The sequence below is a fragment of the Aythya marila genome (genome assembly GCF_965140915.1).
Source record: "Aythya marila genome assembly, chromosome: 16".
Classification (NCBI taxonomy): Eukaryota; Metazoa; Chordata; class Aves; order Anseriformes; family Anatidae; genus Aythya; species Aythya marila.
The window spans coordinates 12169796-12184629 of record NC_139057.1 but is presented as its reverse complement, the minus strand read 5'-3'; the positions used below and the strand labels follow the sequence as shown (position 1 = coordinate 12184629).

General features: G+C 40.5%; 1 protein-coding gene across 1 annotated transcript in view; it reads left to right on the top strand.

The window, feature by feature from the left end:
• The window catches only part of PTPRT (protein tyrosine phosphatase receptor type T), a gene marked incomplete at its 5' end in the record, with an annotated part of 444059 nt that overhangs the window by 405013 nt on the left and 24212 nt on the right, over nt 1-14834 (top strand). Inside the window, 2 exons of the mRNA XM_082773668.1 lie at nt 3267-3454; nt 9494-9581. Coding sequence (XP_082629794.1) covers nt 3267-3454; nt 9494-9581 — 276 coding nt within the window. The remainder of the gene's footprint in view (nt 1-3266; nt 3455-9493; nt 9582-14834) is intronic.

Genomic DNA, 14834 nt, shown 5'->3' with positions numbered 1-14834 from the left:
GGAAAGGCATAGCCTGGTTGTAAACATTTGAAGACTCCCGGTTGATTGTCCTGGTGAGAGATGGGTTTGCTGCTACCTCCCCTCCTGCCCTGCGTTTTGAATTGTTCACAAATTGCTGTAAACAGCACATCTTGAGAGAAGGTGTAGGGCCTTGCTTGAGCGCCTCATTAACCATGCTTAGGTTCAGACTTGTGGTGTGATTAGACCGGGAACAATATGTTTCTTGCATCAGGCTTTATTAGCAGAACATATGAACACTAGACTCGCTTCATACATTGTAATTTATCTCCATAAAAGCCCCTCCAGTATTTTCCTTGTCTAGATAAGATGCTCATGGAAAGAACCAACAGCCCTCCTGAGTTGGTGCAAATTTCTGTGCCGATTTTCTGTGGTTTTCTTTTGGATCATATAGTGCACAGAGGGCATTCAAGATGCTTTTGTTACAGAAATCCATCAGAGGTGATGTTCCCAGTGTCAGCTCCGTGTGCTCTAGGCTTGAGAGCAGGATGACCCAGATTGCGTGACTTGGGTTTTTCTTAGAGAAACACTTGGCTGGGTGAAAGGTGATGCTGCAGACCACACCGCAAGAGCTGTTACGACAATCAGTGGATTTTGTAATATTTCTGTCTGACCCAAGAGACCAGAATCACAGTTGTTGTTGTAAACTTAGAGGCCAGAGTCAGACCCTTCTTTGCTGCTGGGCATCTCCTACTTCCAGATTCAGAACATGGGTGCCTAGTTTAAGGAAGTTATTCTGGAAAGGGGCTGCTTTTCTGGCTTTCACCTCTTCCAAGGATACTGTTGGGAGAAGAGATCCAAATATACCAGAATTAAAGGATCTGAAGAAGATGAATAATATCCCATGAAGGAGCTGACTGATCTGAGCTCCATTTCACAAGTAGCCTGTGCTCTGCGTGTGCCCTGACTGTATTAGCACTAGAACCGCACATTAGTTTTAAGACTCCCTCTCGAGTAGGGATATTGTAATGTTTTTTAATTGGGGCTGATAAAAATGTGGCATTACATGTAGGTTCTTCAGAGAAGCCAGTTGTGAAATTGGGTTTGTATTAAACCTAATGATGGAAAATTAAGCATAGTACGTCTGTCGGAAATGGTCCGCAGTAAAAATCTTTTCCTCTCCATTACAGAAGGTTAATAGGGAATAGGGGAGGAAAGATGCACGGGGAAAGCGAATCCAACTAGGGGAATTAATAAGCCTTGAAATTCCCTCTGTTCAGAGTTCTCACACTGTCATTAGTTGGAGCATTAGGGATGATTATACAAATGCTTTGGATGTTACTCTTCCTTAAATCCCAAATTTATTCACATTTTGTATGTGAGGGTTGCTTCGCTAGAACCATAGCTCTATAAATCTTGGAGCGTCCAAGGAATGTGACTATGTTTATGAGAAACTGAGCTTCAGAAATCCTTAAATCCAGTAGCCTGATCTTCAAAGCAGGTGGTCAATTTGATGGTAATTTGTTTCAGAAGAAGCAGGATATGTTCAGCATCCCTGATCATTCAACCACCAGTCTCGTTTATCTCACAGCTTGCCCTGTGGCCGTGTGTCCACTGCTGTCATTCCTTTCGCCTTCTTGTAGTCCTATAACTTCAAAACAGAGCATATGCCTGTCTTGGTATCTTCCCTCCAATATAACAGTAAGCCAGCTAAAGCATTATTTGTCATGTTTTGTCATGTCATTGTTTTGCCATCTGCTGAAAAGGCGCTCTAATGCCCTAATCTGTCTGCTCCTGCCCAATTTTGCAATGAGGGACAGAGCAGAGATCCTGACTGCTTGTGATCGAATCTTCATGGTGATTTCTCAAGGATAGTAATGTTTACAATAGCACACTGGCCATATTTTTGTCTCTAAAAATCACCCTGAAATTGCAACTTGATTTATTCATTCTTTATCCCTTCTAAAGCATGACTGTAGTATTGCTGACAAGGGATAGTGTTCAGGCTTCTTTTCAGTAAGCTTTCTGTACGAAATGAACCTTGTGTATGTGATTGTCATCTTTTTTTTTTTTTTTTTTTTTTTTTTTAAAGCGGTTAGAGGAAAATATATTTTCTCTTTGCTAACAGGGGCTAGCTTTGGCTGAGACCAGAAAGAATTGATGCAGGATGTTAAGGCCAAAGAACCCAAGCGCATCAGGAAGCACTTCTGTGCTGCCTGGGTAACAGAGCACCGGCAGAGGTTGCCCTGAGAAGTTGTGGGGTCTCCTCCTTGGAGTTCTGCACAAGCTGCTTGGGCTGGGCCCTGGACATCCCTCTACAGGTGTCCCTGCTTGGGCAGTTGGGTGGACCAGATGAACCCCAGAGGTCCCTTCCAACCTCAACTGTCTGTGGTTCTATGATCTTTAGATACCTGTAATCATAGGGAAAAAAAACCAACAGTTTATTTGGCCAACTATAAATCTGGTCAATTCTAGTAGATAAAAACTTAAATTTTTCAGCTACTCTCAGTTTCTTTTGTTAAAAATAAATATTTTGGTAGTCAATTGTTTGGCTATTCACGTTATTAGCTGTTAGTTCAACAGGAGGATTTTGTTATGCATTTGCAGTTTTGCAGGGAGTATAAGAGGTTACAATTCCATCTATGTAGTGATAGAGATTTCTAAAATATTTATATCAAAAAGGAATGCTTTATGTTTTTATACATCTGAATTTTAAGATTGTGCATGCAAGGAAACTATTTTTGCGTTCTTTTATTCTTTCTCATAACATCACATCTTTGCAATTGGCATAAATTTTAGAGTTGAATTTGCAGAGCAGTTTAATTTGCTTCTAACATCCTTTGTGGTTTATTTGAAATGCTAATAATTTGTTTGCTATTAACCTGGACCCCTTTCACTTATCTCATATTGTACACCCCAAATCTTGCTTGAATATCTTGCTCATCTGTATGTATCTTTTGGTCCTGTTCTTTGCAGGTCTGTGAAGAAAGGTATGTAACTTGAGTGGAGTCGTTACACAGCACTCACAAACTTGCTATTTCACTATACATGCTATATACTTGTTGTGCCTGACAAGCTGTTTATTCCCTTCCCATCTCTGAGTTTGTCTCCTTGACTTAAAAAATATTTGAATGTGAGTTAGTGTTTCTGGGCAGCTGTAGGCAAGTGTGTGTTTCTTACTTATTTCTTTACTTTCTTTTGCCTGCACCAACCTATGGGGTGGTGGAGAAACAAAGAAGTGGAGAAGGAATGAGAGTGGAACTCACAGATAGGTGAAAGCTTGTTTTGCCTCCCTGTCTTTAAAACAGACAGTAGCCATGGAGAGATGACCCAGCCAACCCTGACTATCCAGACCCACCCGTACCGGAGCTGCGAGCCGGTGGAAATGTCCTACCCCCGGGGGCAGTTCCAGCCAGCCATCCGAGTGGCCGACTTGCTGCAGCACATCACCCAGATGAAGCGAGGACAGGGCTATGGATTTAAAGAGGAGTATGAGGTGAGAGGAACCTTCACTCACGTGAATAAGTAGAAGAGTGGCAGTCCTAAGGGACAGATGCTTGGGAGGGGAGGATAACCATTGTGAAAAGCATCTTTGCCTTGATTCACTCACCCTCTTAATCCTTTCCTTCCTCCATCTTATTTCTGTTTATAAGGCTAGGATTTTACAGCACTAGCAATCTTTGGTGGCTCTCTGGTCCAGAGGAAATGTGTTTAATACAGTGGTAAGAGAATTACATTGTGTTCGTGTGCACTCTCTCCATTAAAGAGTGGATAGTAAATATTTAATAGTTGCTGAACTCCGTGAAGGATTTGGAGTCCCATAGTCCTTAATTTATTGATGTGCTTTAGTTGACGATAGGGCAAAGCAGGGTTTATGAAAAGGAAGGGTTTTTGCTTTTTTTTTTTGGAGACCCAAATACTCTGTAGCAATTGATCAAGTTAAATCACAGCTTAATGACCTGCACGCAGAACTGTAAAGGCAAAGGCAGCAGCCTTGTGCAGCTTAAATGAAGATGGAGTTTTCCAGAATGCTCAAACCTCTGGCTCAGAATATGTTCAGCAGACCTACTCTTGCAACTCTGTGTGAAGAGAGGGGCAAGGAGTAAGCTGAAAATATGAAAGCAGCCCTTCCACCCTGCGGTCAAATAGTTGGAGTGACCAGGAATTTAATCCAAATGCCAGGAAGAAGTGTGGCACTGGGGAGGAGTTGGAAGACAAATATACATTTAGAGGAGAGAGAACAGAAGAGGGAAATAGCATCAAACATATGTGAGACTTTGCTGTAGCAAGCGATAATTATAATGAATGTAGTAAGCTTGTGGGAAGGCAATAAGTAATTAATATGCATAGTGGCATTAAAACTACTTAAAAATAACATAACAGCTGTGAAAAATAAGTTACTTAATGAAAACAGCTCACTTTTCCACCCTGCAAGTCGGAGTCCATGGGGTTTATATCATTGATGCTGGGGTTTGCTGTAATTGAGAGGCAATCTTTTTCTGGTTGTCACCAGGGAGTATTTTTTTAATCAGACAGCATCAAAGACTGTCATAACAAATGTTGCTGGTAACTGTATGTTAACCAGGGCTAGTCACTCATGCCCCACAATCAGGGACACTAATTGAAGTATCGATACAAAGAGCTTGGTTTAATATGGAAAAAGGGTATTAATTCTCTAAGGAGATTTACTTAGCCCCCCTTGGCCTCCAGTTCCATGAGTAGTACCCAAAGCTGAATTCAGCTCAATTACAGATGCCCTAAGATCTAGTTCTTGATGTTCAAGAAGAAAACAGGTGCTGGCATATATGTAATTTTCTGGCACTGGCATTGGTAATTATCAAAATAACACATTAGCATGAAAAATGTCAATGCAACTTTCAGCTCCACAAGTTCTGCGTTTCCCAGAAAGTGCTATCTACATACGTATATAATGATGATGACATTATATACATTTGCATAATTCCTTTCTTTACAAGAAATAGCCTGGAGAATGCCACAAGCTCTCAAATCACTTTTGCTGTTCTACCCTTCAATCAGAGGCAATTGCCCTAAGTGGCAGTCCTTTTAGGTGGTGGAATTTGGATTTCAGAGCATGGGCTGCAGGTAGCACTTTGGCTCCAAGCAGCTTTCAGCCACCACCAGCAATACTGCAAATTGCAGGGAGGATGTTGAGGAGTGTTGTAAATCCTGGAAGGTAGGAAGGGTGGATTTAAGTTGGCTGAAATCTTGAGAAATGTAAAGCTGGAAAGCCTGTTTTGCAAAACATTTTGCAAAATGGTTGATAAAAGCTTAAAAAGAAAAGACCTGAAATTTTATTTTTGTGTCTCTTAAAATCTGTTTTCATACACTAATATTAGTGTCATCTGTCTGTATGTTTTTTCTTCTAAGACGCTGATTTTCTGTTTACTTTGCAGATTGATAGCATAAATGAGAGCCTACTTAGTGACATGTTAGCAAACAATTTTACTCTCATGAAAAATCACTTTGAACAGAATGTATCAGTCATACATGACAATCTCTTATCTCTGTACATTCCCATTTCCACTGAGAAACCAGGGAATTGCATTCAAGATTTGTTTTGTACCCCTTCAACTGCAGAGCACTAGAGCACAGGTAATGTGTTTTACTGGGGGCATCATGGAAAATTTTTCGTGTGCCTGCATCTTACATCTAACTCCACACCAGGATGTGGTTGCGTAAGTGGTGTCACTGCTTCTGTGAACTGGCTGATAACTGTGTGTGTGAACACGGGAACCTGTCAGCACTTGCAGCATGTGCATTATTTGGGGTCAGCCTGCTGCACCTGAGGCCAGAGTGACTGCTGTTTGTTTTAGCAATCAAATGTGTGCACCTCAAGAGAAAAATATATCACTGACACTGGAAGTAGACGGCACTGTTTGGGATTAGGCACGGCCATAAACATTTACATGGGACTTGTTTAACTGTCACCTGTTCCTTTTTCAGAACATATCAGCCCTGATTTGTTGTGAGCTGCTAGACTGGTCCCATAGCCATACTGCGAGCACCAATTACTGGCTGCAGAGATAATAAGCTTAAGTATCCAAACTCATTTTCAAAAATGATTTAGGATGTCACTAACGTACATTTCTCTTGCTGCATTACTGAGACTGTTATTTATTTTGGATTTTGTGGCTCCTTCCTCAGGAATCTTGCTACTGCCAGGCTTCAGTGCATTGAAGTCACCTCTGGATTTTAACCTGCTCATTTCTGGCTGGCTATACAGCCTTTATCTGGTCAAAAGAGTAGGTCCGGGAGCTCAGGCTATGATATGACATTACAAAATGTTTGGCAGTAGGGTTGTCACTATATATGCCGTCCTTGGATTGTGTTGGCTTAATGCTTTTTATGTCCTTGCTCTGTACCAGACTGGGGAGCTGAACTGGCTGAAATATTTCTCTTCAGGGCTTTTTGGGGTATTTTTTTTTTCTCTTTTTTAGCCAAAGCAGTTTCTCATCCTGGGTCACAGCAGAGTCATTGGAAGAGTTTTGCCACCAGTGTTGAGAAGCTGGAGGCTGCAGGAAGATGCTCAGGACTTTGTGGCGAGCTGTGAGATGAGCAGCAAGGCTTTTAATTGATAGTGTTGCCTTTGGCAAGAATACAACAGCATTGGGGCGCATCAGAGCAAATGAATGATTCAGGTTTTCCTACTTAAATGAAAAACAAACTGCAAATTAGCTAAATGCATCCATTGGAAACGTATATTGGCTTGCACTAAGTCTCAATTGAATGTGAACTCTTTGGTTATGTTTGGGCCATGGTGCTTGGAAATTTTAATCAAGATAAAGAGACTTGTAGAGATATGGCCCTGCAATTTCAGATAAAAATTAGATCATTTTAGTTTTAAAAGCTTCATTATAGGATAAATTCCACTACTGGGATGATATTTCAGCATGAATTTTTACAAACTTCTCTAGAAGAAGAAAAGAAAGAAAAGCTTAAAAATTAAATTCAGATTTTTAACACCAGAATTTTACAGCTAGCAAATTGAACAAAGAAGCATTTGGAGTGTTTCGTGTAGAAGCATCACACATGGGTCAAATACTGATAGCCAAGAGATCTGTCTGTCCTGGTTTGCTATTAACAATACTGCAGAAAGAAACAGAAATATTCCTTTTTGAGATCATGGAAATAAGTATTGTACAAACCTAAACTCAAGAAAAAAAAAAAAAAAAAAAAACAAAAAACAACATTAGGAATGCTTCTCTTTTTCTGGATGCAACTTATATTAATTATAATTGATACTTTTGCCTTTGTATTTCTAATGCAGTTTTAATTCTCAGTTTTTAGTGGTATCACAACAAAATTGCCAATGCTGTACCACCTGGATATGTGCAGTTACTCCGATCTGTTTTATAGAAGCAGGGGTATGGGTGCACTCTGCAAAGGCAGTTTGTGTTCCTCACCAGCCAGATCCCCCCCTTTCATTTCTTCAGGGAGGGGTAGTTTCATAAAACGCAGAGAATTCTCTGGTTTCGAGTGAGATGAAAAATCCCATGTTCTGAAATCTTTGGAGACTATCTCAGGCAAATATAAAAACATGAATTTCAATGGAGACTTTCATGTTCAAATCACCTGAAAGGACAAGGTTAGCTTAGAAGGGATTTATTGGACCTAAACATATTTTATTTGGCCAAGACAGCCTACCCCCCCATGGACGTGATGAGGGAGACATTTACTTATTTATTTTCCCTTTTCAGATGGCTGTGATTACGTGTTTAATGACTGTTGCCATTCTCTGGTCAATCTGCTGTGATTTGATATTAGTAGAAAAATAAGGCACCTTTTTCCTTAGTCTTTGAAGATGAAAATGAACCTTCCTCACCTCTTTTCTTTTACTCAGGGATTTTTTTTTTTTTCATTGTGTGTAGGTTTTTGTGGGTTTTGTTTTGCTTTTTGTTTGGGTTTGTTGTTTTTTTGTGCTCAGGAGATGAGCTGCTATTTGGAAACAGCTGTCTGTAAAGGAAATATATGTGTGATCAAAGCCCTCACCAATTACAGTTATTACTCTTTCTCCTGGGCTTTTGAATAGGAACTCGCTGTGCCTGTCTTTTGTCAGCAAGGCTCGTGGCAGTGCTGCACTGCCTGACATTTTCTGTCCTGGAACCCCTTTGGGGGAAATTCACAACGATCTGGTCTGCCAGGGGGTTGCTCATATTAAGTTTAATTGCAAGGCCGGTGTTGTAGATCCTAATAATTGTGTCTCTCTGCTATTGCATTCAGGCACCATAATAGACCTGGATCACTTGTGAAGATGAATATAAATTCATTTTCCAGTACAGCTGTGTCAAACTACCTGCTGCTAGCTAAGGCAGATATGATTCCCCAATGAGAGCAGTCTAAAAACTCCGCAATTCCCCGGGGACCATAAATAATGCAATTTGTAACGTTGCTGTTGTTTTTAGTAATATCGGCTCGTGTTAGGGAGTAGATCTTGAAGGAGGCAGATCTATGGAGAAAACTCAGTGGAAGCCGTTCTTTTCCCACCTGTGTGTTCAGCACAAATGATGGCTGGGCTGGGTGCAGCTGCTGCCAATTGTCTGCAGCTCGTTGGTGGCTTTCTGTTCGCGTTGTGGTGCCAGCCGTGCCCAGCCGGCCGGTGCCGCTGCGGTTCCAGCCGAGCACTGCTGTGACAGCTGCTTTCAGCTGCTGCTGCTGGCATCCCCGGTGGTCCTGAGACACGGAGAGAGGTCGTCCTGCTTGTGGGTGGATAGTCCAGGCCATCTTCCAAGGAAGGCAGGACCGTCCTCCAGCCAGACCCCGGCACAGCTGCCGTTTTCCTGGCTCTGCCTCTCCAATCCTTCCTGGGCTTGTGTCAAGGGGAAAGTGGCTCGTTCGCTTGTGTTCAGAATAGCTGCAGGACCAAGCTGTGTGGTAAAGCAGCGCTGTCTGCTGCTGGTTTCCTTAACCCATCCTTTCTCAAGCAAAAGGGCAAATTTGGGGAAAGTGATGATTTATTTCCATAGTTCATGAGTATGTTTTACCTCCTTTTGCCTCCCGTCTTTAGACATAATCTAAAACCCTGAAACCCTGAGCTTTTTTTTTTTTTTTTTCCTCAGAGAAAACCAGCTAGTGATTTGTATTACATCACCCCATCGCTAACATAGAAATAGTTTAAACCACTGTACATGCTCAACTGAGAGCCTGAGCCCCGTGTTCCTGCCATCTGGGTTTTCTTAGCAGTGTACATATGTGAAATCTCCACAAACCCTGTTCTACGGGAGAAATGAGGTTAACCTGTGTCTGTGCAGCCAGAAACAAATTCTCCTGATCCTTTTAGATCTGAACTTGCAGGAGGAAAATGATTCTCAGCTAGCAAAAGCCAAGAGATGCAAATGGTCTGCACCAAGCTCTGCTTTTTGCGATAGTAGATGTGCCCTTTCCTCGAGAACAGCTGTTTGCTTAGTTGACTACTGAATTATGCAGTGCCTTTATTTTTGCCCTCATCTGTCATCTTAATCCACCTGAAGGCATTGGCCAGATTTTTATAAACACTCCACTATTGTTTATTTCGCAGGCACTACCCGAGGGGCAGACGGCATCCTGGGACACAGCCAAGGAAGATGAAAACCGCAATAAGAACAGATACGGAAACATAATCTCCTGTAGGTGTTAATGCACATTGCACTGAGCTTTCTCTATGGTTTTATAAGCATCTTGTGGAAGCAGGGTGTGCGTGAGAACCTCGCTAAAAGCTGGTTTACATTGCTGAGCATTCAGTAGTTCAATTGGATTGTTACATGCTATGTTTATTTCTAGGATTTTTTTTTTTTTTTGGTTTATGGTTTTTTATTGGTCTATGTAAACTCAATGCATGATTTTACCCTTTTTAATACTTGTAAAATCTACCTTACTTTGTATTTGATGTCTGTAATTTAAGGACTAAATCCGTTTGTCAGATTTTCACAGTGGATGATGATACCCATTTTCTATGGATTTTTATTACTAAACCCAGATCTTTCAGTGCCACAAGTGGGAGTGAAAAAGGAGACGTGGATATGTCAGGTTTTTAGATATGAAGGATATAGATAGATACCAGGTTTTCTCCTTCTTTGTGGTCAGTAACCAGTGGAGCAGTTGCTACTTATCTACGTGTATACCTGGTTTGATGACTAGTACAAGCTTAGCTTCTGCTCCAGAATCAAGTAAGGCAGTTGAAAATGCACTGAAAGCTTCTTAATTTTACTTCTTTCAGTAACCAATTAGTGTTACTAATTGTGGTTAACCAATAGTGGTGTTATAGGGATATTAACACTTGCAGAACTACAGGGCATGGAAGACTCCTTGAGGTCAGTTTTAGTCTCCAAGTCAGGACTAGCTCCACCTCTGTCATTTTTATCAGATCTTTGTGACACCTTTTCCTAAAGATCTCCAAATTTAAGCTCTCCAAAAACTCTCCAGGCAGCTTACCCCAGTGTTTCATTATTTGCTGTAATGACTGGGACATATGAAAAGAGGTGTGATAATTCATTCTTTTTAAGGGTTGCTGAGCAGCATCAAATTGGAGAAGCCAGGCCTGAGACCATCAGAACAAGAAACAGGGATATAAATGGTTATGCCATAGATTTATGTGACTGGATAGTTCTGTGGAACACTACAAAAGCAAAATTAAGTCACATGGAGTGACATATTTAGTAGTATGTTTTTTCTCAGGTTAAATGCATACTTCTTATAGGACAAACAGACCTTACTAAAGAAGTGGGAAACAAACAACAAAAAAAAAACTTTTTCACAAATCTCTCTCACATACCTTAAGTTTCATCTCATTCTTATAAGACTTGAAAGAAGTGATTCATGTAACAGTTTTGGGGTAATGGCATAGAACAGACCAGGAACCCTATGGCAAAGGTGAAGTCTGGAAATGAAGATCAGAAGTTTGTGAGCCCTGATCTGATCCCATTTCTGCTTGCTGCCTTTCTGCCTTGGTTGTGAGCAGGTCACCAGTTCCCATAATTTTTTTGTTTCTCCGTGTGGAAAATAGAAGTGGTACCACTAGAATATTACAGATAGTGTGGAAATCATTCCCCTTATCTTCAGGTGCCAAAAAAGCACAGCCTTGCTGTAAGCTTCCCGTGTTGCTAGTGGGAGATACCTCCAGACAGAGGTTCAATTTGCATGTCTAGACAATTAGCTTAGATCAAATTATTCTGAGAGATGAATCATCCAGCTTTAACAACTGCACATTTGTTTGAAGGTGGAAGTGCCATAGTATGATATAAGGAAAGAAACATGAAAGACTTTGTGCCTCTGCGGGATTTTGAGGAAGCGGTTGACATAATGTCAAAGTGCAGGTGAAAAGAGGCAAGACTATGCAAGAGCCACCATTGAATTTATGCTGAAGGTGGTCACAAAGAAAACACTGAACTCCAAGTGAAACGTGAGAAGAAATTAAGGAAGCAAAATCAAGGAAGATAAATGGGTTATTATCTAAAGGGAAGGTGTTCACGAAGATTAATTGTTGTCTGACAAAGAATGATGTTAGCCTTTTGCTATAAATATGAATACAGTAGGAATATAGATAAGAGGTGATGCGCTTGAATAAGGAAATGCAAAATGTAATCAAAGCTAAGAAAGAAGTATCTGCATGGTACAAAACAGAAGGGCACAGGTTTGAGGGCTTGTTGTTGGGGAAAAAAATCAGATGGAGGTTGAGAGGATGGAGAGGCATAGTAAGGAAAGCAAAGGTCATGAAAGAGAGCAGGGGTGCAGAAGGGTTGAAGGTAAACAACAAGGCTGGGATGGTTTCCTTCACTTCAAATAAATATGAAATAAAGACTTTGAGAAGGAGACAATAACTTATAAAAGATGGCACAGAGAATTTAGTAGCATGCCATTAAGAGCGATGAAGTAAAATGGATTGAGGTATCTGCTTCTCTTTGAAGGTGCTGGGGAGAAAGAAGAGAGGATGCCCAAGGAAGGGGCATAACGTTCATCAGATGTTCTGTAAAACCAGTGTGAAATTATCATTGATGTCTTTGGCTAAGCCTTGAGCTAGACCATACTGGTGGGTAACATTGGACAACTTCCCTGAGTAAAGGCAGTGACAGGATCCAGAATAGAGAATTGACAGAAGAGCTGAAAATAGCAGGAGAGCAGTTCCCTCTGGGCGGATCATGAAAATGAATTGTGCTTGGTGGGTACAGACTGTGCAAATGCCTGAGCAGAGGAGAGGAGGCGGAAAACAATTACACTCTTAACTGCTTTGTTGTGCTAGAGCTGCAATTGGTGGTAAAACCCAGAGTACGCACTGATTACTCTTACTGGTGCGTTTGGTAAAATGTTGCAGATGTCAATTAACATTATTTGTTTAACCACAGTTGCCATGTCATTAGTCCTGAAACAACACAGTCCATGCTTTCTGGGGACTGAATTGAATAGTCAGGTTTTGATCTAACTTCTGTAACTGCTTCAGAGGCTTCTGTTAAAACGTGGGTTTATAAGCTCTAGCAACAAGTAGCATTGCTCAGTGATTCACAGCAGATTAGATCTTGTCTTTCTGGCCTCCTGGGTAGTAGTACACTTACAGGACCATTTTACTCAGCTTACCACTTGCCCAGTGGTATTTCCCTGTATTAACACTATGCCTCTGTGAAAACCTAGATCAGCCCCAACATCTGCTCTTCTTAGAGTTGCAAACCAAAACTGGAGGTGTATCAGTTCACTGGGAGGAGATGCGGGAGAACCCTCAGCTTTTCCATTCTTTAAACCCAGACTTTTTGGCATGATTTTAGAAAAAAGAGAAAGCCGGAGAATGGATTTGGTGTCTGTATGACCACAGAGATCCATTGCTGATGGTGAAAAGATGGTTTCTCTTTGCTAACTGTAATTTCATGGATCCACCATGCTTTAGGGAGCTGCTCTACTTGAAGTTTTTGATATGTCAACAGGTTCTATGATCTATGCACTGGTGCTTTAGTTGTAAAAACTGGTGAGTTTGTCTTTGCAGACCAGCTTAGGGAGCAAGGGCAGGTAGTAGATGCATTTATGTACTGAATCTACATTATTTAAATTTGCTTTAGAGCAATTTTAATTGATATTGAGGTTTTCAAAGTGCATCAGCAGGTGATGGTTAGGGAAGAGGTGTTGTACTTGCGAGTTGAGTTCTATTACATAGAAAAGAAAACATCCAAAAGCTATATGAGATCTTTATTTCTATTCTATTTCTCCTCATTCCCAAATTTAGAGTGAAAACACTCAGGTGAGAGCTGAGAAAACAGAGACGTAGGGTTGTGTTTAACTTACAGGACAGCACCGTATTTCCCTTTTGTTTTATCCCTTTTCTGAGCAGATTATTACGGGAGGAGCTTAGCACTCATGGGGATGCTCGTACCACTGCTTCTTTAGACAATTCTTCCATCTGCAGTGGAGCTCCACCGTCTTCCCACTTAGGCGATGATTTTAACATTTTGTGACGGTCCATTAAAAACTATGGAGTTGGTGACAAAAGACAGTAGAGAAAACGGCTTCATTTTGTTTGTGCTCTGACTGCTGTATGCTTTGGGCTTGAAGACTGCAAATTAACCCGGATTTTGTGGTGTAACTGACAGACACTAGAGAAGGATTAACAGAGCTCCCAGCTGAAACACAGGTAGAGTGGACTTCTTGTCCACGAACAAGGATAATGCATAAAAAACAATAGCAACAAATGTCAGTTTTGGAATTAGAATGTAAATCTCTTATCTTCCAAGCATTTTTATCTCATGGTTTCTTCTGTAGTGCCTAAGCTCTTGCTTGTCTGTGCAGTGTCCATGGTATGTGATCCTGGGAGCGTGGCAGGTTTCACACCTTGCTGTTATCCTTTTCCCAAGGCACAGTGTGGGATGGCTGGGGATGGGATTGGAGGACTGTGTTGATTCATTGCAAAAGATGTCTGCATTTCTCCATCAACTATGTGGGGAACCATGACAGACAATTTAGACTAGCTGCATAATATTTAGATGGCGAAAGTTGCATGAGATTAATCCAGTGCTGGTGTCAAAATGGTATGTGGAAAAATTGCAATGATATTTCAAATGATCACTAATGGGAATTTTGACAGAAGTTTCAGACGATAACGTCTTTGTACTAAAATGGGAGCACAATGCTTTTCAGTGAAATTCTTGTCATTTTTGAAATCTGTTTTAAGACCAATTTTCAGTCAAAGTGCTCTTCATACAAATTCAGAGTTCTGCTAACTTGCATACCAACTATAGCCAACAGGGAGAAACAAAATCAAATATACATCTGTAAATATACTTCCATTTTTTGCAGCCTTGAATATTACAGACATACAATTTGTCTTGTTACTCTCTTTTGTTAAAGTTTCTCATGATGCATTTGTATCACATGGTGATTTTATGACATCTGATGAGTGTACAGAAATGTTGAGTGACACCTTTCATTTCAGTATGCGTAAATATGTTGTCTCTATGGCTGGTGTTGTCCAGTGGAAAAGATGTGGAATCAGGAATATGTTCTAGCCATTGGAAGTAGATATAGTTAAGATAATTACTATTCTTTTAAAAGTCCTTTAAAGTCTGTAAATGAAAAGACTGAGTAGAAGATAATTAATATTGCTGTTAATAGTATAGTAAGTTGCATTGTTTTTTGTCCCTCTTGATTTAAAAAGAAAAAAAAAAAGTTTTGGAAAGAAAGTGATTTGCAAGGTAAGTTATTTCATGAACTTTTATTCAGAATGGTCTCCTAAACTTATGAACTTATGATTGAAGACACCATTTACACATCATTAATATTTTGTGTATATGTACACATACAGTTTTTCTGCTGCACTGTTCACACTCTTCAGAGAAATAAATCTCCCACATGTATTGTCTCATTTTTGTAAAACATGAGATGACTTACTGTAGATTCTATCCACC